General features: G+C 39.8%; 7 protein-coding genes across 9 annotated transcripts; 6 read left to right on the top strand and 1 right to left on the bottom strand.

Moving 5' to 3' along the window:
• Positions 1-23: 23 nt before the first annotated feature.
• LOC111498209 (trihelix transcription factor ASR3-like) lies at positions 24-2,469 on the bottom strand. Of its 2 annotated transcripts, XM_023149352.1 has the most exons (3): positions 1,520-2,469; positions 1,193-1,234; positions 24-541 (listed from the first exon to the last, which is right to left on the bottom strand). In XM_023149352.1, the coding sequence occupies exons 1-3, from the start codon at positions 2,286-2,288 to the stop codon at positions 252-254; spliced, it is 1,101 nt and encodes a 366-aa protein (XP_023005120.1). In that variant the 5' UTR covers positions 2,289-2,469; the 3' UTR covers positions 24-251. The 2 variants fall into 2 exon arrangements, with proteins under 2 accessions (XP_023005120.1, XP_023005121.1); XM_023149353.1 differs by lacking the exon at positions 1,193-1,234.
• Positions 2,470-4,353: 1,884 nt separating this feature from the next.
• Positions 4,354-12,247, top strand: LOC111498208 (protein MEI2-like 4). Of its 2 annotated transcripts, XM_023149351.1 has the most exons (15): positions 4,354-4,914; positions 5,168-5,368; positions 5,514-5,559; positions 6,506-6,745; positions 6,920-7,356; positions 7,457-7,615; positions 7,910-8,026; positions 8,107-8,258; positions 8,422-8,519; positions 8,603-9,007; positions 9,578-10,229; positions 10,883-10,967; positions 11,061-11,129; positions 11,211-11,390; positions 11,473-12,247. In XM_023149351.1, exons 2-15 carry the CDS (start codon positions 5,291-5,293, stop codon positions 11,644-11,646), a joined length of 2,892 nt encoding a protein of 963 aa, XP_023005119.1. In that variant the 5' UTR covers positions 4,354-4,914; positions 5,168-5,290; the 3' UTR covers positions 11,647-12,247. The 2 variants fall into 2 exon arrangements, with proteins under 2 accessions (XP_023005119.1, XP_023005118.1); XM_023149350.1 differs by having other exon boundaries at positions 4,354-5,368.
• Positions 12,248-13,343: 1,096 nt separating this feature from the next.
• On the top strand, positions 13,344-16,034 carry LOC111498070 (ethylene-responsive transcription factor ERF113-like). The gene is made up of 3 exons (XM_023149124.1): positions 13,344-13,376; positions 14,516-14,630; positions 15,390-16,034. The coding sequence occupies exons 1-3, from the start codon at positions 13,344-13,346 to the stop codon at positions 15,932-15,934; spliced, it is 693 nt and encodes a 230-aa protein (XP_023004892.1). The 3' UTR covers positions 15,935-16,034.
• A 1,368-nt stretch (positions 16,035-17,402) lies between these two features.
• Positions 17,403-21,182, top strand: LOC111497955. Its single transcript, XM_023148976.1, has 5 exons — positions 17,403-17,720; positions 19,333-19,696; positions 20,146-20,216; positions 20,640-20,738; positions 20,846-21,182. The coding sequence occupies exons 1-5, from the start codon at positions 17,406-17,408 to the stop codon at positions 20,954-20,956; spliced, it is 960 nt and encodes a 319-aa protein (XP_023004744.1). The 5' UTR covers positions 17,403-17,405; the 3' UTR covers positions 20,957-21,182.
• Positions 21,183-21,553: 371 nt separating this feature from the next.
• Positions 21,554-22,473, top strand: LOC111497636 (40S ribosomal protein S27-2-like). Its single transcript, XM_023148474.1, has 4 exons — positions 21,554-21,661; positions 21,750-21,851; positions 21,945-21,973; positions 22,090-22,473. The coding sequence occupies exons 1-4, from the start codon at positions 21,659-21,661 to the stop codon at positions 22,214-22,216; spliced, it is 261 nt and encodes an 86-aa protein (XP_023004242.1). The 5' UTR covers positions 21,554-21,658; the 3' UTR covers positions 22,217-22,473.
• A 179-nt stretch (positions 22,474-22,652) lies between these two features.
• On the top strand, positions 22,653-24,888 carry LOC111497635. Its single transcript, XM_023148473.1, has 4 exons — positions 22,653-23,952; positions 24,057-24,151; positions 24,230-24,499; positions 24,585-24,888. Coding segments are annotated over exons 1-4 (390 nt in total). The 5' UTR covers positions 22,653-23,928; the 3' UTR covers positions 24,586-24,888.
• A 1,062-nt stretch (positions 24,889-25,950) lies between these two features.
• On the top strand, positions 25,951-26,987 carry LOC111498069. The gene has a single exon (XM_023149123.1). The coding sequence runs from the start codon at positions 25,998-26,000 to the stop codon at positions 26,985-26,987; it is 990 nt and encodes a 329-aa protein (XP_023004891.1). The 5' UTR covers positions 25,951-25,997.
• Positions 26,988-27,386: the final 399 nt, after the last annotated feature.

The following is a 27,386-nucleotide window of genomic DNA, read 5'->3' as shown; positions in this document are numbered from 1 at the left end:
AAAGCATTCCAAAAAAGAGTAAGAAGAAATGGAACGAGGCAAATGCGTCTTTATGAAAATAAAATAATAATAAAGATTTACAAATATAGCAGAAAATGAAATGTGGTCAGATATCAACTCTTATCTGTGTATGGGGCAACCTACGTAAATTCTACTCTCCACTAATTTGGCCGTCGTCATAAAAAGGCACATACACGTTGCTGCTGCTGCTTATGTACACATCTACTCATCTGCCCTGCCTGCTTCTTGTTCTACAGCTTATCCGCGATCCTGCCTAGAGCATCTGCGAGCTTGTTCAGAACCGTCACTAGCCCATCTGCGTGGTATCTTCGCTGCTCCCGGTCCAGCTGGAAGTTCATGTTTTGAGCTTCAAGTTGGGCAGTCAGCAGTTTCCCATTCTTTTCCAGGATGCCAATCAACTCATCCTGCACCATCATACTTTCCTCCTCCCCCTCTTTTGCCATGCGCTTCCGCTTCCGTCCCTCTTGCAAACTCGATCCTATCTCCGGATTTGCTGCTGCCTCTCTCTCATTTGACGTGCCTGTTGCACACCAGATTGGGCTCACAATAAGTTATTATTGTCTCCACTCTTGCCAACAATTTGGGGATTCAGAACACCAACAAAAAAAAAATAAAACAGGCATCCGTCTTCATAATGTTGGACTCTGAAGCTTCCCAAACCCAACTAAACAACACCTCTAACAAGATTTTGATCCCAAGTTTTTGAGCCTTCACAGAACGGACACTCAAACTTTGACCACACAAAACAGATTCGCAGCGCCAGCTGAATTTTGAAACTGCGACGCTCGTAATGGAAAGGAGGGGGAGGGGTAAAAACAATAGGATTCACGAACGTACAGACACAAAAGCTTAGTGGGTACCAAAAAAGGGATTCTGACTGAAAATTTGAAGCGCACAAGATAAAGCATATCAAATCAACAATATAAGAAGATAGTGCTTTATTGACTTCATTATTCATCCGGAATTGAGAAGACAAAAAAGAACTAATCTTTGCAGCTAATGAACATAGGCGTAGGCGTGCAACAGCACCAGAGATATTCTTTCATCCTCTAAATGAAAGGTTGAACCATCAAACGACCACAATGATTATGAACAAATATTTGTGTCTGAAGGAAGGGTTTACAACAGAATCCCAGAATGAATATGTATTCGAATTGTACTTTGAGCTTACCTTGATCAGGACAACCTTGACTAGCAGGTTGGTACAGCTTCTCTGTAAATCAAGGGGAAAGAAATTGAAACTAGAGATAAAATGGAGCTTCAAATCTTCTTCGAAGCCGACCGAACATATAAAATGGTTTTTTAAGAAGGGTGGAAGGAGAAAAGAATAATTGCCACATAAGCTGCAAGAATCTCGAAACAACCAGGAAGAGTTGTCATTTAATTTTTTGAGACCGGATCTTTTGGAGACCACGCAGGTTATCATTATTTGGAGACCACGCAGGTTGAATTAAACAAATAGAGAGAGATTTGAATTTGACCCTTCTTCTCCAATTACCTGATAAAGGTGCCGGAGCAGGAATTTCCTCGTCGAGCGTCGGGACCGGAGCCTCCTTCCCCGGGACCTCCTTGATGGGGCTCTGGCTGGTTTCGTCCTGCTCGAAATCGGAAAACAAGCCGTCGTCCGCTGCCGCAGTTTTAAAACTATCGAAGACGTGCTCCGGCTCGGCGTCATCGGAATTTAGGGCTGACGTGAGAGTGGGGACCGGAGGAGGAGGAGGAGGAGGAGGAGCAGGAGCAGGAGCAGGAGCGAGGGCGAGAGCCAGAGTCGGCGACGGCGAAGGAGCCGAGCCGGATTCCAAGATATCATAAACCTCTCTGTCGAAAAACCCTGGCAATTTCCTCTCGCGCCTCAAATCGTTCCTCGTGACCCAAAAGGATTCAGAGTCATCCCTAATTTGGGACTCCCAGTCCTTGATCTTCTTGAAGTCGCCAGCCAAATTGCTCCATCTCTTGCGGCACTGAACCGGACCCCGATTAACCCCATGCCTCTTACAGTAGGAGGAGACAGAGGCCCACTTGGGCTCGAGCTGGGCGGAACCAAAGGCGAGAGTAGCGGCCCGGCCTCCGCGAACCCTGGTCTCAGCAACCTTCTTGCCCTGTATGAGGACGAGAATCTCCTGGCGGGTCCAACGGGGGAGCCTGGGGGTTTTGCTGCCGTTGTCTCCGCCGTCAGATGAGATGGGGCGGGCGTCAAGGGCATTAGTGACGGCGTCGGAAACGGCGTGAACGGGAGTTGGGCCAAGGGTAAGCTGCTGCAAAGCCATATAAATATAAAGAGGGAAAAGAAAAAGAAAAAGAAAAATGATAAGAATATTGTTAAGAAGAAGAGCACGTGACTTAATGGAGATTGGAGAATGGTTTTGGGAAGGCGTAAACGGGGATGTTTAGGGAGGGTCCGTTACGGCGTTTGGGATTCAGTTTGTCAGATCATCTCTCTCCGTAATATATATATATGTATATATATATATATAGAGAGAGAGAGAGAGAGAGAGAGAGAGGGAGGTAGAAAAGGGGAGCAGAAAGAGAAAGAGAAAGAGAAGGAATTAGGAAGAAGAAGAAGAAGAAGAAGAAGAAGAAGAAGAAGAAGAAGAAGAAGGGAGGGCTTTTTCGGGAGGGGGATTTGGCTTTAATGGCGTTGTGATTGGGTTCTTATTTCAAAATTGGGTTGGTTTTACTTTAAAATTAAAAATATAGAAAAGAAGAGAAAAAGGAATGAATAAATGCGTATGTTAGAATTAATTAAAATTGAATAGCCTTCTTAAGTATGGATGAATGCAAATAAGGCCTTTGTTTTCCATGCTTGCTTACTTTCTTCCAAGAAGATAAAATAAAAAAAAAGGGTTGAACTGAAGGGCACTTCCTCCCCCCTTTCCTTTGTGTATTAGTTTTCCAAGGGCGGCAGGGGGGAGGAGAGGTCCTTTTCTCTCTCTCCCCATCTGGCCCAATTGGGCGTAAATTATTGGGAATATTACGTTGATTAAAACCCTATTAAAACAAAAAGGAAAGGGAAAGGGAAAACAAAAGGCAATGGAGGGGGCATTACATGGTCCTAAATATTTAACCCTAAAAAACCTGGGTGAGCAGAAGAAGCAAAGCACGAGGATGGAGCGAAGGGCTACAACTTGGGGAATCCTGATCCCTAATCCCACTAAATTTAAAATTTGAATAAAATAATGATGGACTGTATTTGTAAGGATTTGAGGAATGTATTAAAAATTGCGAGTTGATTTGGAAGGTTAAAATAATAGTTTTGTTTTATTTTTGTGGTGTAGTGTTTTGGGCTTTTCCGTGATGTGGAGAGTTGGGGGATTGGGGTTTGAAATTGCGTCCTAACATCCCATTCCCATCGAGCCCTGTCTTTCCCTTAAACGCTCCCAATACCTAATTCTCCAAACTCATCAACCTTTACCTATTTGTTTGCAATAATCCAAGTAATCCTAATTAATTAAGCCACGTATTCAAATTTTGTGTTAAGGGGATTTTGGAAAATGAAATGTTTTAAAGGAGTAGAAGAAGAAGAAGGTGCGGTGAATTTGAGTGGTAAAAATGGTGAGAGAAAAAAAGAAGATGTATAAATGGACGGTATTCATTTTATAAAAAACAGGGTGTGTGCGTGTATCACATATCATGTATGGAATGCTATTAGTTTCCAATTACATCACCCCACCTTTCCTTTTGTCTTAAGCATAACCACACTTGTGCTTTATCTCTTAATCACTCACTTTTTTTTTTTTAATTTTTTTTAATTTTTATTTAGTGGCAGACAAGGATTTGTACAAAGTTGTCCAAAAAATGGGATGAGTGTTAAGCATGATTATTTAGTTATTTATTTATTTATTTAAGAAAAGAATTATGAAGAAGTGAATGATCTATGTAGAGTTTAGTTAAAGAAGTGATCCACGTTAATAATCGGTGTGATTTAACGTAGCACGTGAATTACGATTAGGCGTATTGTGGAATCGAGGCCCATTCTGGGAGGCCCATTGGAAGAAAAAAAAATGATTGGAAGAAAAATAATGAGGAAATAATGGGGGCGAAGTGGGGAAGGGAAAAGGACAAGTTTAGGATAAGGATAATAATTAGAAAAGGAGAAATAAATAAAAAAAAGTAAAAAAAAGAAAGAAGTGGGCGAGGGCACCGCAGAGGCCCTAAACACAATCAATGATTGCTCCCATCCCACATGTGATTACCGATAATGNGGGGGGGGGGGGGGGGGGGGGGGGGGGGGGGGGGGGGGGGGGGGGGGGGGGGGGGGGGGGGGGGGGGGGGGGGGGGGGGGGGGGGGGGGGGGGGAGGGGGAGAGAGAGAGAGGTGAAAGAGTTCTCTAGGAAAGACGTGCGAACAAGAAATAGAAGGGAAGGAGGAGAAGGGAAGGGGGGGACTCGCGTTTACTGCGACCGCACAAAGAAAACAAAAGAAATCAGAAAAAAATTGACGGCGTTAAACTCACCTTTTTCACCCCCCCACCCAACTTCTTTCTCACCATTTCTTCGTCGTCTTCTTCTTCTTCGTCTTCTTCTTCTTCGTCTTCTCCTCCTCCTCCTCCTCTCTCTAACTCCTCCATCATCACCAGACATCAACACACAAACACGAACCCCCAATCTCGCCAGGGAATTCCTTCAATTCTTCCTCCTGGACATTCAGCTTTGGACCCAACCTTCTGCAATGCCTGCCTGCCTCAACCACCAACACAATACTCCACGAACAAGCTTCAACCGCCCAACCTGCAATGCACCAAATTTGAGCATCCAACCCTTTCCACCATCTTCCACGCCGCAGCTGCCTACTACTCCATGATTCCTTCTTCAACCTCCCCCCCCCCCCTGCACCCCTATGCCGTAATCTATTCTTTCTCTGCTTTTCCACCTTTTTTTTCTCTCTTCTCTAAGGGTAAGCTCTGCTGTTTCTACCCCTAATTTACTTCCTCTGCTTTCCGTTTGCGATCTTGCTGTTTCTCGCTTTCATTCCATCCCGCCTTTTCTATTTATCAACCTCCCATCTTTCATCTCAACCTCATCATTGCATTACTCTCGAGATCTCAAGCCAACAACGCCTTTTCCTTTCCTCCTCTTCCTCTTTCATTCCCCCTTTTTTCTTCTTTCTCTACCTTAACAATTTTTGCTCTACCTCTACAGTTTTGTAGGCTCCAGCCAACCTTTTCAATTTCCTGCTCAAGGAGCGGCCTTCCAATTTTTGGCGCCCTTTTTATGGACCTTCTTTGACTCTTCCTTCTATCTCTTCCGATTTCTTCTTTTTCGCTTCCATCATGCCCTCTGAAGTATTGGACCTCAAGGCTTTATCTTCATCTTCCTTCTTCTCCCACGATTTACGTCATTCAGATGAGGTATACTCCCTTGCCTCCTCTCTACCTTTTTTCTAGCATACCAGATTGCTTCTTCTTGCACTTCATCATACTGCATTTTCCTCGATCTGAATCTCATTTCTGTTTCCTTCCAATTTCTCTTTTTTTTTTCTTCCCTTTATTCCAGGGGCAGCTTGGAGTTTGGAAGTCAGCCAGTATGCCAAATCACCGTGGTCAGTACCAATCACTCTTCAACCACTTTTATCTCTTCTTTTTGGCCACTTTTAGTTTCTTCAGTTTTTATCTTTATATTGTATGGTTCAGGAATTCGGTGACTTTGTATGGTTCAATTCTTGAGTGAAACAATATAATTTTGCTTAATTGATTGACCGCCACATATTTCTTGTTCTGTATCTATTATGAGAAATGTAGCATGCTGGGGTTCCAAACAGGTATAAGGAAAAATACAACGATATAGAAATATAATCACGATGGAAGTTAATTCTCATTAATTAGGATCATCAACATGATACTGGATGCATAAAAAAGTGCATTGTTTGAGGATACTTGTCTGTGATTATCCCACTGTAAAACAGAAACAGAATCGATCGTTTCTTTTAGATGATCGTTTGTTTTAGGTGATTATCCCACCTGCATCTATAGCACTGATTATGGTTAGATTCGTGCTTAGTTTGACAAGTAATACTAAATATCGTTTTAACCCCTCTGGTCAGCAACCTCAAATGTGCACACATTCGCAAAGATCTAAAATAAAAGTGAGATGAGAAAGTAATCAATTTTGCAGTCCAATCAATTTCAATTCTGCCCTAAACATTTTATTACCTTCAATCTACTAATTCATCTTGGCATTTTGACGTGAATTGCTTTTGGAGGGGCTTCTTTTACAAAAACAAACAAACAAATAAACGGATTGGAGGTGAAATTGAAACTTTCCCAAGTATTAAGGGCAAAGTTATAACCAGCTATGTGGATCAAGGGAATTTTATCTAATTCTGGGTATATATTTATGCATTTTATTTTTGCCATATTCTGGGAAATGGAGCTATCTTGAGTTGGTTCTGTTGTGTTGTTAAATAAGCTTCTTATTTTATTGGTGAGAAGGCTTTTCCTCTACTGAAAAGGTATTTATTTCATTCAATGTTTATTGCAACGTGTCAGGTGCTTCATCATCTGTGGAAAAACTGTCAATGGGTGATTGCCTGGCAGAGAACTCACTGGAAAATCACGATTCATTTCCTGTGAGAGACCAGAATGCAAGTCTTATCCTGAATAGACATGCTGTTGGAGCTGAAAGAACATCCAATTATTTTGCTCGGAATAATGAAGTCAATATGATGAATTCTCAGTATGAGAGTAGTCTTTTCTCGAGTTCTTTATCAGATATATTTACTAGGAAATGTGAGTCGCTTGATTAATTCTTCACATATTTGTATCTGATGAGAATGACAGCCATTGAATTGAAATCTAAATGAACTTGCAAAAAGTTCTAAACATGCTTAATTCTTGGCTCGTTCTACCTTGTCAGTTTTAGCCTTACAAGTGTTATTATTTTACATATTTTTATTTGTGCAGTGCGATTTTCTCCTAGCAATGCACTATATGGCCATTCTGTTGATACTGTTGCATCTCACTTTGAGGAGGAGGAGGTTTTTGAGTCACTTGAAGAGTTGGAGGCCCAAACCATTGGAAACCTCCTCCCTGATGACGATGACTTACTTGCTGGGGTAGTAACTGATGGGCTTGATTGTTTGATTGAAACAACTGGCGAGGATGATACTGAGGACTTGGATTTCTTTAGCAATGTTGGAGGGATGGATTTGGGTGATGATGTCTCATCTGTTGGACAGAAAAATTCTGAATCTTCTGGAGGACTATTTAACAATTTGCTGGGGATGCATAACGGTGCTATGGCTGGAGAGCATCCTTTAGGCGAACATCCTTCCAGGACACTGTTTGTGAGAAACATAAATAGCAATGTTGAAGATTCTGAATTGAAGCTCCTTTTTGAGGTGCACATTTTTCTTAACTTGCAATGTTGTTTCCATTGTGCATTTCAAAGTTACATCTCGAGCTAATCAATATATCTTACTTTTGATTAAAAATCTGCAGCAATATGGAGACATTCGCACTCTTTATACAACATGCAAACATCGAGGCTTTGTTATGATATCCTATTATGATATTAGAGCTGCCCGTAATGCAATGAAAGCACTCCAGAATAAACCATTGAGACGAAGGAAGCTTGACATACATTATTCTATACCGAAGGTTGGTTTCTGTTTAATAGATTTTCTGTTCAGTATTATCTTATTTTTTTTGAGTTCAACTCATTAGTGGTGGGGAATTGAAACGCTGACCTTTAAAAGAGACGTATGGTGTCATAACTAGTTGAACTATTATTTTATTTGTTTTTCCATTTTGGTTAGCTAGCTGCCTTAGAAGTATTGGAATTTTGTGGAGATTTATTCTTACTCTGTAATTCTGACCATATCAAAATGTCTGCCTTAAATTCTTTCATGACCTCTTTGCTTCCTCACATCTTTCTCTGTACTACTTTTTCAGGACAATCCATCTGAAAAAGATATTAACCAAGGAACTCTTGTTGTTTTTAACCTTGAGTCTTCTGTTTCAAATGAAGAACTTCGTCAGATATTTGGTGTCTACGGAGAAATCAAGGAGGTGGGTCTGGGATTCAATTTTTATCGGTGCATTCCATAATGTGCTCTGAGGAATCTGACATTATTCTTCATAAATTGCAGATTCGTGAAGCTCCCCTCAGAAGTCATCATAAATTCATTGAATTTTATGATACCCGAGCTGCAGAGGCTGCTCTTTGTGCATTAAACCTGAGTGATATAGCAGGAAAGCAGATAAAGCTTGAGCCAAGTCGTCCTGGTGCTGTGAGACGAAGGTTCAGAAACCTGTGCACTTTTGATGCTTGTTCATGCTTAGTTTCATTCCCATCCTCTTTAAAAATAAAATAGTTTTGACCTCCAACAGATTACAATTAAAAGGAACGAGATGTTAGTGGATGCTAACAGTAAAAAAATTATTTATTTATCTTTGTGCCACAGTTTGGTGCAACAATTACATCCACAGTTGGAGCGGGAAGATATTGGTCTCTATTTGCAACAGGGTAGCCCTCCTGTTAGTTGTAGTGCCGGCTTCTCTGGTATTATAGCCATACGAAAATCATTCTCGTTACTTGTGAATTCTGAGTATTTTGTTTGTCTTACAAGAGAAAAAATATTGCAGGATTAGTTCCTAGTGGGACTATCAAATCTAGCAGCATGAGTAATGGATCAGTTCTTGGTGTACACTCTATGATACGAGCTCCATCCCGGGAGACCGTGTTGCATCATGGAATATCCTCCAGTGTTCCTAGTAGCTTACCTTCTGTGATGAGATCTGAATCAATTGGCAAGCAATCTGGCCTTATTGACTCTGGTCATTCACCTTCACCACTAAAGCTGGGTATCCGGGCAGCTCCAGCTATTCATCCTCATTCGCTTCCAGAACATCCTGATAGTTTGAACAACAATGTTCACTGCAATTCTCTGAATACGATGGCAGGAAACATCAGTCTACGACCACCCGAAAGAGCTGATAGCAGGCAGCTTGTAAACTTTAATGGTCGCTCTATTGAATTGAATGAAGATGGTAAGTTTAGTTGATTTATTTTACGACCTGTCCTGTAATGATATTGAAAGTCTGCTTTAATTCTTTGATAAAGGGTCTTCACTTACAATGATCAATTGAATTGGTCGGTTCACTATGTAGCTGATTGGAGACAATCAACCACATTGTTTTTTTTTTTTTCTTTTTTTTTTCTTTCTTTCCATTTCTATTGATATCAGCCGGAGAGCTTTTTCAGACCCTTGGTATGTTTTGGGGGGTGCATTGTCTCTTCTTTTGTTCTCAGTCTTGTTTTAGTTCTTTTATGATAATAGCATCATCAACCTTATTATTATTTTTCTAAACTATTAAGTACGTTTCCTGTAAGAAGTAGAAAAGTGATTGCCTGAGATCTTCACTGGCGAATGGTGTTTGACTGGTTCCAATTCCCATTATAGGTAGAAGAATCTTTATTTTTAAATGATTGTTACTGACCAGAAGCTATTTCATTTTCTGTAAATATCAATGGTTGACAATTTACTTCCGTCAGGATGAGAGGTTGATTTTTTAAGCTTTCTCATGCTTTCATTTAGCTGGATGTTACTGTTTTTGCAGTTTTTGCATCTGGTGGTAACAGAACTTGCCCCATTCCTGGACCACATTATACATGGGGTAACTCCTACCGGCCCCAGCCGCCAGCTCCTGGTGTTGTTTGGCCAAATTCTCCATCTTATATGAACGGAATTCCTGCTGCCCATACCCCAACCCAAGTCCATGGAGTTCCAAGAGCAGCATCTCATTTGATGCACACAGTTCTGCCCATGAATAATCACCACGTTGGATCAGCTCCAGCTATTAATCCTTCTATTTGGGATAGACAACATGCTTATGCTGGGGAATTGTCGAAAGCCTCTGGGCTTCATTCAGGTTCTATAGGGAATATGAATCTGCCTAACAATTCACCACAATCTATGGAATTTTTCTCTCATATCTTCCCACAAGTTGGTGGAAATTCTGTAGAGCTCCCTATCCCCCAAAGGAATGTAGGACTTCAATCCCATCATCAGCGGTGCATGGTTTTTCCTGGACGAGGCCAAATTCTCCCAATGATGAATTCATTTGACTCTCCCAATGAACGTGGTAGAAGCCGAAGAAATGAAGCAGCCTCTAATCAAGCAGATAAGAAGCAATATGACCTTGACATTGATCGCATATTGAGGGGTGAAGACAATCGTACTACGCTTATGATAAAGAACATTCCTAACAAGTTAGTATTTTTCTCTTTAATTCTTTTTTTTTTTTTTTCCTCGTAATCACCCTCTATCTCTCAGTTTCCAATCAAAATAAGATAGGTACATTGACGTGTTGATTATTGAGTAATATGCTCTGCTTTTGCATGGACTAGTTTACTTGTTATCTTAATTTCCATTCGTAGGTCATTTGCTATTTTTTCTTTTCATTTTTTTCTATTATTTGTTACCTTTTATATGTGTGAATGTTCAGGCCAATCGACGATCCTCAGTCTATTCTTGTGAGACAGTTACCTCACTCTACTACATTTGATTTTCATTTGTGATACTGAGGTTATATCTAAAAAGATTAGGACAGTTTTCTCCTGAGTGATGGTGTAGTTACCTTTCCTTCTAGAGAAATGGAAGTATTTGTAAATGTGTTATATGCGCTTGTAGACAACGTCATTTTAATGGAATGCCACTTCATCAGGTAGGTCTGTTATTTTGAGTACGTAAGTGGTGCTAATTAATGCGGGGACGTAATGATGTTAAACTGCAGAATTGATAGTATTATCTGCAATATCCTCTGGTTTCTAATTCATAATGTTCTAATAGTGTCTAATGTCAGTTGTTTGTCCCATCTTGGTTCTGTCAGAAAGCTAATAATCCATCATGATTGTAACTGCAGATATACATCAAAGATGCTTTTAGCTGCAATTGATGAACGACATCGAGGAACTTATGACTTCATCTATCTGCCTATTGACTTTAAGGCAAGTTTTTCCATGTTCAGTGCCGCAGTAATATTTTCCTTCGTTCTGTTCATGACAATTTTTTTTGCTTGTACACCCTATGGATGGTTGCAGAACAAGTGTAACGTGGGATATGCGTTCATTAACATGACTGATCCTAGCCTAATTATTCCATTTTATGAGGTTTGTATGCTACTGAAGCTTGCAGGATATTGAGGTGATAGGTGCCAAGTTTTTATTGACAAAGCAGTGCCATACTTGCAGGCATTTAATGGGAAAAAATGGGAGAAATTCAATAGTGAGAAGGTGGCGTCACTTGCATATGCTCGCATACAGGGAAAAGCTGCTCTTATCGCTCATTTCCAGAATTCAAGTTTAATGAATGAAGATAAGCGATGTCGACCAATCCTTTTCAACACTGATGGCCCCAATGCAGGCGATCAGGTATGAAATCAAATAACATACGTAAATTTTCAAATGGTGGAACAATGGCTGTTTGTTTGCTGAACATGTACTTCTTCTACAGGTTCCGTTTCCAATGGGGGTAAATGTTCGTACTAGGCCTGGAAAAGGCCGAACCAACACCCAGGACGAAAACCCTGATGAAGGTCTATTAATTTCTGGAAATGGTGAGAATTGTTCCAGTGGAGATGCATCTTCTTCATGTGTTGTAAAGGATTTGGAGCAGCCAGTACCATAATTTTTGTGTTCACTAACCTTAGAGGAGGGAGGAGTAACTTAAACTATATCCATCAAAGTTGTTTTGACATAATTTTTATAGTGGCTGAAGGCAGGTAGGGACATTCGCTGGAGGTGGTGACATTAGAGAAGGAATGGTTTAGCTTAGCCAATGCTAAGTGGGTCTCCATCTTCCTCTCCCCACCCCTCCACTCTACGCCCCCCTTCCTCCAAAGGGAAGAAAGAACAAAAAAAAAAAGACAATAGTTGAAGGAGGGAGCATCTGGAAAAGCCTCCAAATTTTGATTGTGAGAGTGATATATTTATTATTATTATTATTATTATTATTATTATTATTATAATATATTATAAGAGATGGGCATTGAAAAAGGGAAAGAGTTTTCATGTATATGAGCATTTGGTCCTGGAGATATGTTGTCCTGGTTTGACGTGAGCAGATGAGGCTTCCTCCCTCTGCTGTACCCCACTTTCTTCTTCTTTTTTCTTTTAGTTTTATTTTGGGTTTGACTTGGAAGTTCTTGTAACAGTTGAGATTTGGTAGAGACAGAGGGAGCCCATGTGAAAATTTTTGAAATGAACTAATTATCCATATTTCCTTTGCTTCTGCTTTTTTAGCCTAACCTAATGATCCTGGAGAGTGCCTGGTTTGTTGTTGTTTGTAATAATCAATCAAGTGTTCTGGTTTAGCCTAATTAATTTTTATATTATTATAATTCAAGTACAATAAGCTTATGATTGATTGATTAATAAGCTCTGTTCTAAAAAAAAAAGAAGACTTTTTGAGTATGAACACATAATTTCTTTTGGTTTGGCAGAACTTGGACTATGCCTATTCCCTATGCGCTTCATTCAAACAATTATTGGAACTAAATTTTCTGACAACGGATAAGAAATAGTACATTGCCTTTCCCTCGCCTCGTTGACAAAGTTGCAATTTTTTTTTGTTTTTTTTTTTTTTTTTTTTTTTTTTTTTTTTTGTTATAAGAACATGACCATTTTCATATTTGTAGAGTTTTGTGTTATATGAACCATGGAGTATTTTCACCTTAAATATTCACGATATGTATATTTCTACTTAATCTAAGGTATAATTTTTGTTTGCTCTCTCCTCCCTGACTTATTCAAGTTAGAAAAGAGATTTAAAAGAGATTTAAACTCCATCTATTGTAATAATTGATAATTGGATGTTAGCAGGGACACAACAGTAGTTACTAAATAAATAGATATCAAACACAAAATTCTATATATTTAGTTTTGTGAGAGAGAGAGAAATGATGATGATATTAAAGAAGATGCAGGTGGTATATGTAGGTAGGGAGCAACACTATCTATGGTTCACTTTTTCTTTTCACAAATTGAAAGAACATTGAAAAAAGAAAGCTTTTCCTTTCCCCATTTGGGTCCATTGCCATTCAACTGATCACCAACCCTTTTAGTTTGGTTCGTTGTATATCAAACTAAAAGCTGAAACCAAACAAAAAACACTTCACATGCCCAGCCCAACCCAACCTTCCTCTTTCTTTCCGTTTTCTCTCTCTAAATCTTTACAATATAATATATTTACTGTTCAAAATCAAAACATTGGTTTAACAATAGACCACATTCAAAAGGAACACCATGTAGACTTAACCATAGTCTCTGCAATATCATACTCTACTGTCGTATCCGTGTGTATCTGTGTGGGTTGAAGCAAAATGAATGCGTTTGGCATTCACAAATTTGATTGTGAAGGTTCGTCTTCACAACAAGCATTCCACAAGTCACACCCGCTCCTCTCTTTCTCTTACTTTTATGGTGTATCTTTCCTTCTAACTACTTGTATAAGCGTATGACTTTTCGACACTTTTGATATCTACACCTTCTTGAAACAACCTCTTTCAAGATATACTATAAGGGATATAGCTATAATATATTTTGTGTTGAAACCTTAGAATAAAATGACACAAATTTGAGGCTTTGAGTGTAGAGACAGCTCGATACGAAAGGTGCTCTGTTGCCTACATGGAGGAACATATCAAAGGTTGAGATAACTCTCAAAAGTCGATATTTCATCGTATCTTTCTTATAACGTAAGAGCTACCCTATTTTTCAATACAAAAAGTTTCATTCTCTAAAGGTAATATTTGAATTCACCTCCTAAAGCTTTCAAAGTTTGCCAAGTTTGGGACTTTGAAACTTCAAAAATAAATGATTTTCAGTTTTGTTGTTAGAAATCAAAACTTAGTCAACATAATAAATAAAAATTGATATGAATGGTTACTTTCAAATGTAAAGACTTTTCTCTCTGCCTATACCCTAATCCCTTTAAAAGTTTCAATTCTCAAAAATACCTAATCCTTTTATACTTATTCTCTGTTCTCTTTGCATTTCTTTCCCCTCTATTTGTAACAGCTCAAGTCCACCGCTAGTAAATATAGTCGTTTTTGTGCTTCTCCGTCTAGGCTTCTCCTTAAGGTTTTAAAATGCAATGCTAGAGAAAAGTTTTCACACTTTTATAAAAAAAATGTTTGGTTGTCCTCTCTAACTGGTGTGAAACCTCACAAAGATTCAACATTATTTTTGGGGTTTGGGAAATTAATATTAGACGACATGTAATTAGAAAAAGAAAAAACTTTAGCTTTATTGGTGGCCACTTGTGGGTTGAATGAATGAATGGGATGGATTATTTTTATTTTTATTTTATTTGGTTAAATATACAGAAATAATAATAATGATAATAAGAGTGCAAGGCAAAGGTGTGTGTGTATGTGTATTATATATGCCCTTCATCTGCCTCATCATCTCTCCCCGTGCCAAGTTTGTTCTGCTGTGTGGAGTTTGTATCCAAAATTGAAGGAAGAAGAAGAAAGGAGGAGAGAGACGAGGGTTAGAGAAGAAAGGTGGATCGGCGACATGGAAAGCGCCCACTTCCGTGGGAAGCACCGGCGGAGGAAGAAGAAAGGGATCAAAATGAGTTGGGTTCTTCTAATTTCTCTCAAAATCAAGGTACTTTCTCTTCACCTTCCTTGTCAAAACGATTGGGGGTTTTTGAGGTACACATATCTATCTATCTATCTATCCGTCCGTCTCACTTTGCGTAAACAACTTCTCTTTCCGAAAGCATCCAAAAAGAAAGCAAAAATTGGCGTTTGTTTGGTTTGGCATATCATATCATCATCCATCCCTTTTCCTCAATTTCCTTCACACCATTCGATTCACCCCTTCCTATTCTCTTTACGCTTTTCACCAAACTTTCATTTTCCTCAATCCTCCTCAATTTTCAATTCTTTTGTGTTTTCTTCCTCACAAACACATGTACTAAACACATCATCAAAGATTGTGGTCAATAAAGGTAGTTGGATCGGTGCATGTTACGTTACAGAATTTGGTCACGGGCACCCACTTTTTTTTTTTTTTAATTTTTTTCCCCAAAGCCTAAGAAAATGAAGAACATGGGGGAGATCTAGGAAAGAGATACGTCCATGTCATGTGTGTGCATGTCTTTAATTATTATTATAAAAATGTGAGGAGGAGATATGTCCATGCCTTCAATATAATATAAATATATATTTGCGTATATAGCGCCGCTAGCTCTTTTGCACATGCACCCATTCACTTATATTCCAATTTTCAGCGAAATTTTGCCTTCTCTCCCACCCATTTTGTGTTCGTTGTCTGTTAAAAACTGGGGGGGTGTTTGTCTTCTAATTCACAGCTTTTGTTTTTCATTTATATCATATATGTTTGTATGTAATGTAATGTCAGAAAGCGGGAGTAAGCGACATTATAGAGGCGTAAGACAAAGGCCATGGGGAAAATGGGCAGCGGAGATTCGTGACCCCAAGAAAGCGGCTAGAGTTTGGCTTGGCACCTTCGACACTGCCGAGGCTGCTGCCATTGCCTATGACAACGCCGCTCTGAGGTTTAAAGGCAACAAGGCCAAGCTTAACTTTCCTGAACGCCTTCAGCCCAACCCTCCTCACTTTGCCTTTCTCCCCGCTGGTGGGGCTGCTTCTTCCGCTCCTGTAGCCCCGCCAGCCCTGGCGTCATTATCATCACCTTCACCTCCTCCTCTGCCACCGCTGTCGCACCAAGAAGCCTTCCCCGGACTTCACCAGTACGCCCAACTCCTCTCCAGCACCGACGCCGACTTCCCTTATTACTCCTCCACTCTTCTCAACCAACCCAACCATTACCCTTTTTATTCTTCCTCTTCGTCCCAACACCACCAACAAGAACAAGAACAAGAACAAGAACAAGAACAAGAACAGTACGGGAAAGATTTCGGCCCCGGGGGCTCAACCAATTAAACCAATATTGATTGTTAGTTCAGATTTATATGAGTTTTTGTACTCACAACTACTACCACGTATGAGATTCTATATATATATCCATGCTCTATTTTCATGATTTTGGTAGCTCATAATAATTTACAAACCATATAATTCTCAACTCACTCCCAAATGAAATATTGGAATGAAGGAATAAATAAAAAAAAGTTGTCCGTACATATGGGTGTGAGGGCCAAGGTGGGGCACTTAGACTGGCGTATTTACTTCATTCCTAGATATATCTCTACAATTATTAGGAGCCCATCGTGTCCGTCACAAAGTAGAAGAGATTATTATTATTGTATATTGCTCCATGGAATTATTGGAAATGATGGGACATGGGAATAAGTAAAGAACACAAAAAATGATGGTTCCATGAAAAGGCACCGAAAGAAAATGGGGGAATCGACGGCGGCACACAAAGGAGGGTTTGATTTGATATTATATGAAGTGAAGAGATGAGAGCATACAAAGGATTTTATGCAAACATGATGGATGAGGATGAGTCTAAACATTACGCATGCAGAAGCACTACCTTTAGCTTTAGTGCTCCGGACAAACCAAGTTCCAAGTTCCAAGAGGGGCTCCCCAAATCCTCCAAACCCCCCCACAAAAGGGTGGCCTCAGATGGATTTCATGTAATATGAAAAAGGAAGGTTCCTGGGATTTCATAACAAGCAAGCAAGCAAGCAAGCATGCATTAGGGGGGGAAAGGTTCTTGGGAGAGAGCCCTCGGGGTTGGGGTTCGGGGGACGCACACCCATTATTGGAGGGTGGGGGTGTGGGGACCATTTTCATTTTGTTTGTTTTAGTGATGCTCACCAGATAGACTCGTACGGTGGTGGTGGTGGTGGTGGCGGTGCTGCTGCTGCTGCTGCTGCTGCTACTTTCGGCTTTTTCCACGTCAACTTTTGCGGCTTTGCTTCCCTTTTCTATTTTCTTTTATTATTCCCTTCCAAGTTTCTTCTCCCACGCACCAAACTGTCACCATCACTTTTAAACACGCCACACCCAAATACTCCTATACTGAACATTAACTTCTATCATTAAACTTTTCTTTTATTATTCTTTTTTTTAGTTTGACAATCAAACCTATAAAAATTACTTTAATTTCATCCACCAACCAAGAATATTTGAATTTTTCAAACTTGTCGTCACACTTTCATCCTTGTTTATAATTGAAGTTATATTATCATCAGATGTACACTATTCTTATATTACATGATACTCAATCCATAATAAATGTTTGGCCATTTATTGAATTAAAATTAATTTGTGAGTTTATTCGTGCCACTATCCAAGTTCTAAGTCGCTTAGCTTAGCTTTCCCGCTAAACATTTTTGAATTGGGCTTTGAAACTAAAACGTCCCTCACTAATTCTCAGCCCATATCACTATTTAATGAAATCCGGCCCGGCCCACACTCATGATTGTGTACGTCTTAGCGATGAATGCTCTGGGTCTTCAAGAAAACAATTCACTGGTGCGACGGAAACGGAAACAAGCGCGAGATTTTGTGGCGGAGAGAGTCCGAAATGGCGTGTGGATGTTTATGTGCCTCCATTCTTTCTCCCTCCAACCTTCTTTCTCTTAATTATTCAGCTCATATTAAAACTAAGTTGCTGCTTCCTTCCCCAGTTGCTTTCCCTTCGCCATCTAAGTTATCAGCTCTCAAGTGCAAGGCTGCTGGCCAATCCTCGCCTACTTCCACTGTCTATCGGGGAATTTATGGTCCTTGGACCGTTGATCCTTCCGACGTTAGAGAGGTTCTTTTCACTTACTGTTTCTCTTCTTTCTTTTTAATCCTATTGTTGTCTCTTACAATTTGGGATTTGCGGTTGCCCTGTAACTCATTATGTGTATTATGGTTTCTTACTATTCATCTCCCCACCTTAACTGCGCCATTTACTTCATTGAATTTGGCCTGAATTGTTCAACAACTTGTATTTCTATGGATTCTTAGTTACGTCCAAGGATGGGGTCAGGTAGTTGTTCCGTGAGAATAGTCTAAGCTATGGGCACACCAGTTCAAACACTTACCAATGAAAAAAACAAAAACAAAAACTTGAATGGTAGAAGAATTTGTATTTCGATGCCTCCTATGAGATTGTGTAGGACTACTATTAAAAAGTAATGTAGCCGTTCCTTCTAGCATCCTATCGAAATAAATCCATCTCGTCTTCTTCTAGGTCTCTTATTCACTCACCCTTCGTAATCTTTCGATTTCGGGTCTTGAGTCCTAGAATCATGTAGCGCATCCTCAATGATAACAGTTCTGGGCTTCTACGAAATTTGTAACCGAGTAATGACTAATTCAACCTTGTCAATGCTTGTTATAAGTGATTTTAGGTTCACGGTTTCTTGATTGCTTGTAAGTGTGTGCGCACAAATTATTTTTGCTCAAATTTCAAAATGATTAAACGGGGAAATTCAAATTTCCTTTTTCTGTCTGCACTAAAATGTTAGTGTGTTGTCTGGATCTGGAATTTTCATGCAGCTCTTGCTCAATTGTTGTAGCACGTAAGTTGTGTGTCCAAGCCTCCTTACTCACAAGATATGTTAGGAACCACATACCTCCACAATAGTATGATATGGTTCACTTTGAACATAAGCTTTCATGGTTTTGCTTTTGGTTTCCCAAGAGGCCTCATATCCAAGAGGCCTCATATCAATGGAGATGTATTCTTTACTTATAAATCCATGATCATTCCCTTAATTTGCCAATGTGGGACTTTCTCCCAACAATCTTTAATAATCCTCCTCTCGAACAAAGTATATCATAAAGCGTCCCATGTAGCCTATGGTGTCCTCGAACAATCTCCCCTTAATTGAGGCTCGACTTCTTCTTTGGAGCCCTCAAATAAAGTACACTCTTTGTTCGACACTTGAGTCACTTTTGACTACACTTTCGAGGCTCACAACTTCTTTGTTCGACACTTGATGATTCTATTGACCGAGCTAAGTAAGGACATGACTTTGATACCATGTTAGAAACCACGAACCTCCACAATTGTATGATATTGTCCACTTTGAGCATATGTTCTCATGATTTTGTTTTTGGTTTCCCCAAAATGCCTCATACTAATAGAGATGTATTCCTTACTTATAAATCTACGATCTTCCCCTTAATTAGCTAATGTGGAACTTCCTCCCAACAATCCTCAACAAGATCATGGTGCCTGGCTGGCTAAATAATTATGGGTCATAGTGCTTAAACCTGATAGCAGCATTCATTTACTAGGAATTTAGGATTTGATGTGTACTCGCACAATAACTCATTGGTGAAGACAGTCTCATGCGGTTAAACCTGCCTAGACAGTCTATGACAAGATGAAGACAGTCTCAAATATTTCAGTGATAATTTGCTTACTGTGGCAGGTAATTTTATATAGAGCGGGCTTAGTGACAGCTGCCACCTCTTTTGTGATAGCTTCATCAGTTGCTTTTTTACCCGATAACTCTTCATTGAGTGACACACTTAAGCAAAATCTTGATCTGTTATATGCCTTGGGTGGAGGAGGATTAGGCTTATCCCTAGTTTTGATTCACATATATGTAACAGCAATTAAGCGCACTCTTCAAGCTTTTTGGGTGCTTGGTGTTGCTGGATCTTTGGTAGCTTACGTAAATCTTGCACAACCAGCTGGGGACAGCTTAGTGCAGTATGTGGTCGATAACCCATCGGCTGTCTGGTTTATTGGTCCTCTCTTTGCAGCACTGACTGGACTTGTCTTCAAAGAAGGTATCGAGTATTTCTAATATCTTCTGGGTCTTTGACTTACTATGTGTCTTTAAAGTCGTATTGATGATGAAGCAAGCTAATAATAAGGGAGAAGTCATTGAAGTTTACGAAGCTCGTATTTTTGTGAAGTCTCATAGATCACTAGTGCAGTCTTGATGAAGCTCGCAATAATAAGAAGAAAGAAGATATTGAGGGCTGGGTGGTGGACTTAATTATTAATCACACGCAGAGGTTTCTATTGTGATATTGGGTCATTTGATTTATCTATTCTGTCTCCCCGTGGTTTATTTTTGTCCCTCCTGGTCATTTTAAAGATACAAAAAATAGCCTGTGGTGTATGATGTCTGAAATGCAGTGAGACATATTTCAGAGTATAATATCAATCTGTCACGCCTACTTTAGGATTAGTATCGGTTTCAATTTCCAATACCTGTTTGTCCTCTATGCAGGGCTTTGCTATGGAAAGCTTGAGGCTGGAGTTCTTACCTTTGTCATACCTACATTACTACTAGGCCACCTGGTATGGTTCACATTCACACGTTCACAATTCCTAATTGGAAACTTTATTGATGAATGATTAAGATCTCATTAGTTATCTATTTGACTTTTTTTTTAAAAAAAAAAATTGTGCTTGTTTTCTTATCATTTTTGTACTCAAGCTTTCAAAACTTGGTTATTTTTTGAAAAAATATAAAAAATAAACAAAAGTAGATAAGAAAACAAGGAAACTCATGAGTTAGACTTTTCAACAAGAAGCGTGGCATGGTATAACATGTATGATAAGTTTTCAACCGTGGTACCTTGTTGCCTTGTAGTACTGTTTGCTTGCTTGCATTATTATGATGAAGGAATGTGCATCTTTTTGAGCCGTAAACCTATAGTCTTTGTAGCTTTGGAGGAGCCTGTACGCTAACTGTTTGGAGGGGCTTTGTTTGAAATGCAGAGTGGTTTGATGGACGATGGGGCCAAACTTGGTCTGTTAGGTTCATGGATGGCCCTGTTTGTGATATTTGCCGGAAGAAAGTTCACTCAGCCCATCAAGGTAATGTTTGAGCAAATGATCATTCTCTAAATCACAAGACCCTATTTTGTAGTGAAAATGAAGACGTGAATATGTAGTGCATTTTATTGTTTGTTATTTACTTTCAGGATGATATTGGCGATAAATCTGTTTTCATGTTCAATGATCTTGGAGAGGACGAAAAGAAGGCGTTGATTGCAAAGCTTGAGCAGCAAGAGCTTGGTCAGAATGTTGATTAGAACATCTGAATGACACCCACCAGGAAGAAATGTTATCAGTCGAGCTGCTTTACTTCTTACTGCAGCTTTGTCACTAGTCCAGAGTTTATACATGACGCTACTACAACCCAAGCTGTTCATGTTTTTTTTTTTTTTTTATTGGTGTATAATATCATATATCGACCCTTCTCAACATTTGTATATTTGCATGGGAGTGATTTCAATACGAGCATTTCTTTAGAAATCTTTCTCTTGGGTCTCAATTTCTTTCGTGAATTTCTTTTTTTTGTTTTTTTGTTTTTTTAAAAATAAATAAACAAATAAATTTTGGGCATGAGGATTATATCTCATCCCTTGGCTAATAGTGAATTAGGGAATAAAGCAATTAAAGTAAATCCAAACGATGGGGACAAAAATTAAATTTTATCCTAAATAATAATTTTCTTTTGATATAAGGGAAGAACATTTTACTTAATATTTGTGAATGGACGGTTATACCCTTCAGTTCTTGGCCGTGCGTAGCCCTAGGCACTTCAGAGACTAAAGGCTGAGATTTATTACTAACCAAATCCAACGGTTCAAAATTTCCAGCCGCTCCCTTATATTCTTACTAGACGGCGCCCAATCGCTGTTTTAAAACGTTCATTGCACCGCCCTGATTCTTTCGCGAACTCTCGTTGGGATTCTAGGGTTCGCGATCCAGACAGTTCCTTACTGATCAACATGGTAAACTTCCTGCTACATTTGATTATGCCTTTTTATCTCTACTGAATTCGGATCCAACATTTTTCACTTTCTTTCACGCTATTTTCAGGTTCTTCAAAACGATATTGATTTGCTCAATCCTCCGGCCGAACTTGAGAAGAGAAAGCATAAGCTCAAGCGTCTTGTACAGTCGCCCAACTCATTCTTCATGGTTTGCTCTTTCGTTTAAAATTCTTTTTGCTTTGTTTGATCTAATCTTTTCTCCGATTATTGTGATCGAGCTGTTTTTGATTTCTGTCTGCAGGACGTGAAGTGCCAGGGCTGCTTTAACATGTAAGTTTTCATCTTTTCTCAGGTATTATGGTTATGTGACCTTTCTTTTTTCTGCAAGTTGTTGAAGTTGGGTTCTTAAGTGAGTAATGGCACCTAACTCTTTGAATGAATAACAGAACCACTGTATTCAGTCATTCACAGACAGTCGTGGTATGTGGGAATTGCCAGTCGGTCTTGTGCCAGCCAACTGGAGGGCGCGCTAGGCTAACAGAAGGCTGCTCCTTCAGAAGAAAGGGTGACTAATTCCTTGACCCCAGAATTGGCTTTTAGTAGGATCAGGATGGATGGGTTTGAATTTTGATATTGCAATTGAGCACAATTTTTCTTTGTCTCGGGATTTCTACGTTTTGCATGTTGATTATTCAATTTTGCTCGAGAAGAAGAGCATTTTGTCCCCGTTGTTGCAGTACGTTAATTTTCATGTTTTCAATGAAACTAAACTTTGTATTGCGTGTTATCCAACTAGTTTAATTGATCGAACTGTTTTGATTTGGTTGACATCATTCCACGAGTTATGAAATTTTCTGATGCTTTTAGTCTTGGAAATATTGGATTGATATTTGTTATTTATCAAATAGTTAATTATAAGTCATCGGGAATTCTTGTGTTTATCTCATGTCAGGGAGTGGTTGTCTATTTGTTCCCCTTGATCCCTATTTTCAAGTGTTCTTATCGTCTCTTTCTGGTGTAGTTGTCGTTTTTGTACGACTAAGTAGCATCCATCGAACGAGTGTCGCAGAGAATGCCTGATAGTATATTCTGACATATTTTTGCTGATGTGGTCTAATGTTTGGCCCTCTGTTTCCTCGGCCTTGGTCATCCAAATGTGACGCCTTTTGGATATGGCGGATGGAGAAGTTCAAATCACCCACCCCAACCAGCTTTTGCCGTGTTATAACACAGCCTGAAAATTTAGTGCCCAATACGATTCTTTCTTCCACCCTGTAGTTGAGCAACAAATTTGTGTCCTCCCGCCACATGAGCACAACATCAAAATTCTTTGAACGATCAGTGTAGGAAGTTTCATAGACAGAAAAGCCATAAAAACTTCACATTTTTTTCTAGTAAGGTTAGAAAAAAATGTCACCATACTACATTAGACTTGGTCCAAATGAACATTCTCCTAAAATTGAAGGAACTTTGTTCATGTATGGATTTCTATTATGCCTCTATGCTCCACCCAAGTGTGTTAATTAAGGAATTTCAAGTAGTGTTCAAACATAACATGCTCTACCATAGATGCTATGGTCGAAACTTCAATAATTGAGGCACAAACATGTTTTGAGGATAGGGTACTTGGGACAAGTGTCTCAACACCCTTGGCAGTTCTAGACGTTGCCTCGATGATTAAAATTGCTAGAATATAGCTAGTGTCTGGACACTAGTCGTAGATGTTCGCTACGCATAAGCATTCTGACTTGTTTGGAGCCTTTTGGAGTATGTCAATGTTTAGTAGCTTTTTAGCTTGGTTTTGTATTCTACATGCTTGGCAACTCAAATTGATGTGCAATATGGTAATAGAAGACAAAAAGATCCAAACTAGACAAAAAGAAATCTTAAAAGAAAAAAAAAAATCAAGCCTAAGAAATAACCTATGTTGGACAAAAAATAATAATTTAACCAAGAAAAAGAAAAACAAAGAACTTAGGGACGGCATTACATTGAAATTTATGGGGAAAAAAAAACTCCGGACCTTTATGCTGTTATGTGGACGAAAACGTGCGGTAGCTATAAATTAGAATGAGGGCGGAATATGAGGCGAATAGTTGGTGTGTGAAAACCAGAAGTCCTTAAATGTGTGCATGGAGGTAACGTGTCCGGCCAAGGCGCATCAGGAGTTGGTATTACCTGTTGTACGTCCTCCACATGGCCTTCTATAAACTTGGTCAGCAACTAACCCTTTTAAATATCAGTTCAATCCGATCCCCATCTCCATCTGCTGACGATCCAAAGAAATGGCCTTCAGACCCTCTCTCACCGTGAGCCACGCCGCTTCAACCCCTTCTTTCTTCTCCTGCATTTTGTAGGAGCATTATTCATTAATATCTGACTACTGCTGATAACGATTTTGTGATGCATGCAGTCTGCGTGGAAATCAATGCTTAGGACCCAAGGGAAGCGTCGGTTAGCGTCGTCCAGCACCGCTTCCACCATTGAAAATGCTGCTACGTCTTCTAAGTTAATAAGCAAACCCACTATTATTGAATAGTTAGAATATGTAGTGCTTGCTAATGAACGGTTGATTGTGGAACACAGGGGCGGTCCGAGTAGGAGCGTGTACATGAAGGGTGAGTACGCCCCAGTCTACATTGTGTTGGGGTTCGTAGGGATTGTTTTGTTGATGGGAACCCACACGGCGAAGCAGCAGCTGCTGCATTCGCCGGTTGTCAATGTGAGCAAGAAGAAGAGGGAGAGCATCCCGGAGGTGGAGGAGCCCGACACCGTCATCAATTCCGCCGACAAGTTTATCAACAAATCCATTCTTAGGAAGGTGGCCCACATCCAGGACAACACCAAGACTGTGTAGTACGGGATCCCTTTTACCAGCTCACTTCAGGTTTACAATATTTATTGTTATTGTTATTTAGTATAGTATGCCCTTTGGTTTCAGGCCCCCTAATGAAAACTGCTGGAGTGGGTGGATCCTGCCCGGCGTTGAACAACCCCTTGTGTGTAAGCATTTGAATGTCTTCATTTATTTACTTCTGATTCCCATCAATGTGTGTGTGTGTGTGTGTGTGTATAATGGGCCCTTCTGGTTCTGGATCTCTTCCCTTTGTGGTGTTGGATGGAGCAGACTAGGTCTAGGCATGAGGCCCTCGGTTCTGTTTCTTTTTCATGTATAATAAAACCAATTGGACTTCCCCCAAATTGGGACCTTGGAATTGTTTTCATCTATCTTCAACTTCGAATCTCTCTTCTTCTTCCATTCATTTTATCATTGGAGTGAATCCGATTTAAAGACGACAGAGCAAAGTACTCTTAAAACCAAACTTGCTCCAATTCTAATGGATCCACCTCAAAATTTGGGAGACTCAGTAAGAAATGTACTAGAGGCTAATATTTGTAGCTCACACTCAATCAAACACAACATACTCGATGAGTGTAGCCTATTCATGCATGAACCACGAGAGCTCTAATTTGGAGGTAATTTGGATAACTTATAGGTTAAAGTGTACTCTAGAATTAGAATTTTGAGCTTTTGCTCAAGGATTTTGCGAACTCTTATGGTTGAAGATAAGCCTTGATGACTTATATATATAGGGTTTTAGAAAAGGTTTGATAGATGGTAACATTGATGTCCATCGTTTTGAAGAAGAGTCTTTGGATGAAGTAAAGTTGTTCCCACTACAAAGCATTATTCCTGTTTAAGCCAACCGCCTTGTTTTCACTTGTAACGAGTTTTTGCTTTGCTTTGTTGCGACTCAAAGAACTGTACCATTCGATATCATTATCCCTTGATGAATTATGACTGTAACTTGAAAAGGTCGATTGAGAGTTGTTTGGAGTGGTACATGGCCTAACGTGGTGCTGTTGTGATAAAAGTCTCCATCATTTTAATAAGTGTTTGGAATATTGTTAAATTATTATTGCAGGCTTAAAGTTGGGATTAAATTAAAGTTGAAAAGAGATGCAGCAGCTTTATGAAAATGACGATAGTCTTAGTTAACTGGATTAACAGAGAACATTAGAAGCCAACAGCCTGGTGTTTAAGTGATAACGACAAAAAAGAAGCGAGACACATTCGTATGTCAAGATTATTTATTACTACTGACTTATTTTCGTCTTCGACAAAAGGTCAATTTATATACAAGGATATACTTTAGTGGTAAAAGTAGGTTCGTTCTATTAATCGATTCGAGGAAAAATATAAATTATATAAATTTTCGTGATTTGTATCCAAAAATAAGTTAGATCCAAAAATAAGTTAGAAATTGAAAAAATTGGATCACAACTTACGAAACATAATTTGATGCGCCTCTAACTTCACGTATATTGTATATATACCCATGAGGGTGGCGGAATGAAGGTGCAAATTTGGGTAGCAGCAATGGAGAAACAGCCACCGCTGTCCATCAAAATTATTAGAGATGACAATGTGGATCAACCTGACGACATGGTTATTCAGGTGATGGAGTGTCTGAATGAACCTGGGTTGGATTCTCCTGCCATCAAACATTCTATCTACAAACTACCATTCTTCATGAGACGAACTCACTCCGAAGCTTTCAACCAAGCTTTCGATCCCCAGGTGGTGTCATTTGGGCCATACCACCATGGGAAGCAACATTTGTCACCCATGGAACGGGAAAAGGCTAAAGTGTTCGACTCTCTTAAAACCGGAGGCCTGCCCGTTGAAGCCATTGTGAGTTGTGTGTCCACCATTTTGTATGACCTCTTGGAATCATACGACAGGCTTGAGGAAGAATGGACGCAACATCCCGGGAAGTTCTTGAAGCTCATGATTGTGGATGGGTGTTTCATGCTGCAGTTGTTCTGCAACTGCCCCACATCTCTAAGTAACATGAAGATGGATATAAGGCTGGACACGCTGCTGCTTGAGAATCAGCTACCCTTGAAGCTTCTGCATAAGCTGTATTCTATAGCAGGCCCCATCTTCATCTCACAACAACCCAAGGCAACTTACTTCATCTCCCCCTTCTTCTTCTTCTTCTTCTTCTTCTTCCACTTATATACTTCAAAATGCACACTGGAGCTAAAATCGGTGGTTTGCAATTGGTTGGGCATCTCCACGAACAATCTGGTCCAAGAATTCTTGCACGTTTTAGACATGTATAGGGCCTCACTAGTGTGTACTCATGTAGACTGGACGAACTGGAATCAGAAGAAGGAGCTTTCAGGCGCGGAGTGTCAAGTCATTCCGCCCGCAACAGAGCTTCGTGAAGCGGGGATGAGATTCAAGACGAGCGGGACGACTAGCCTTGGGGACGTGAAGTACGATAAAAAAAACGTGATGGCATTTGAGAAACTGAATCCACTCTGCCCGTCTTGACGGTGGACGACGACACTGAATCCACTTTCTTAAACGTGATGGCATTTGAGAAACTCGACGTTGTGGCCCAGGCCCAGGCCCAAGCCCTGAATTCTCCTGCCTTGGTCGACATGGAATCAGGGCGAAGCAGAAAACGACGTTCAATCCACTTTCTTGAATATGATGGCATTTGAGAAACTCCACGTTCGGGCAACACCCCGAGGGCCGCCTTCCTCCATCGCGCCTCCCACCATCACCTCTTTCGTATTACACATACGAAGCATAATATTGAGATGTATTTCTTATCGGTAAACTCGTTGGTACGTAGTTTTACTTTCAGTATATAGCATTCATCCTCAACAGACCAGATGTCTTTTTCTTCATACGCAACCATGTGGATTTGTCCCCATGCCTGTTGTC

Source organism: Cucurbita maxima, unplaced genomic scaffold (genome assembly GCF_002738345.1).
Source record: "Cucurbita maxima cultivar Rimu unplaced genomic scaffold, Cmax_1.0 Cma_Scf00024, whole genome shotgun sequence".
NCBI classification, from domain to species: Eukaryota; Viridiplantae; Streptophyta; class Magnoliopsida; order Cucurbitales; family Cucurbitaceae; genus Cucurbita; species Cucurbita maxima.
Note: the sequence above shows the minus strand (reverse complement) of the source record. Positions and strands in the feature narration are given on the sequence as shown.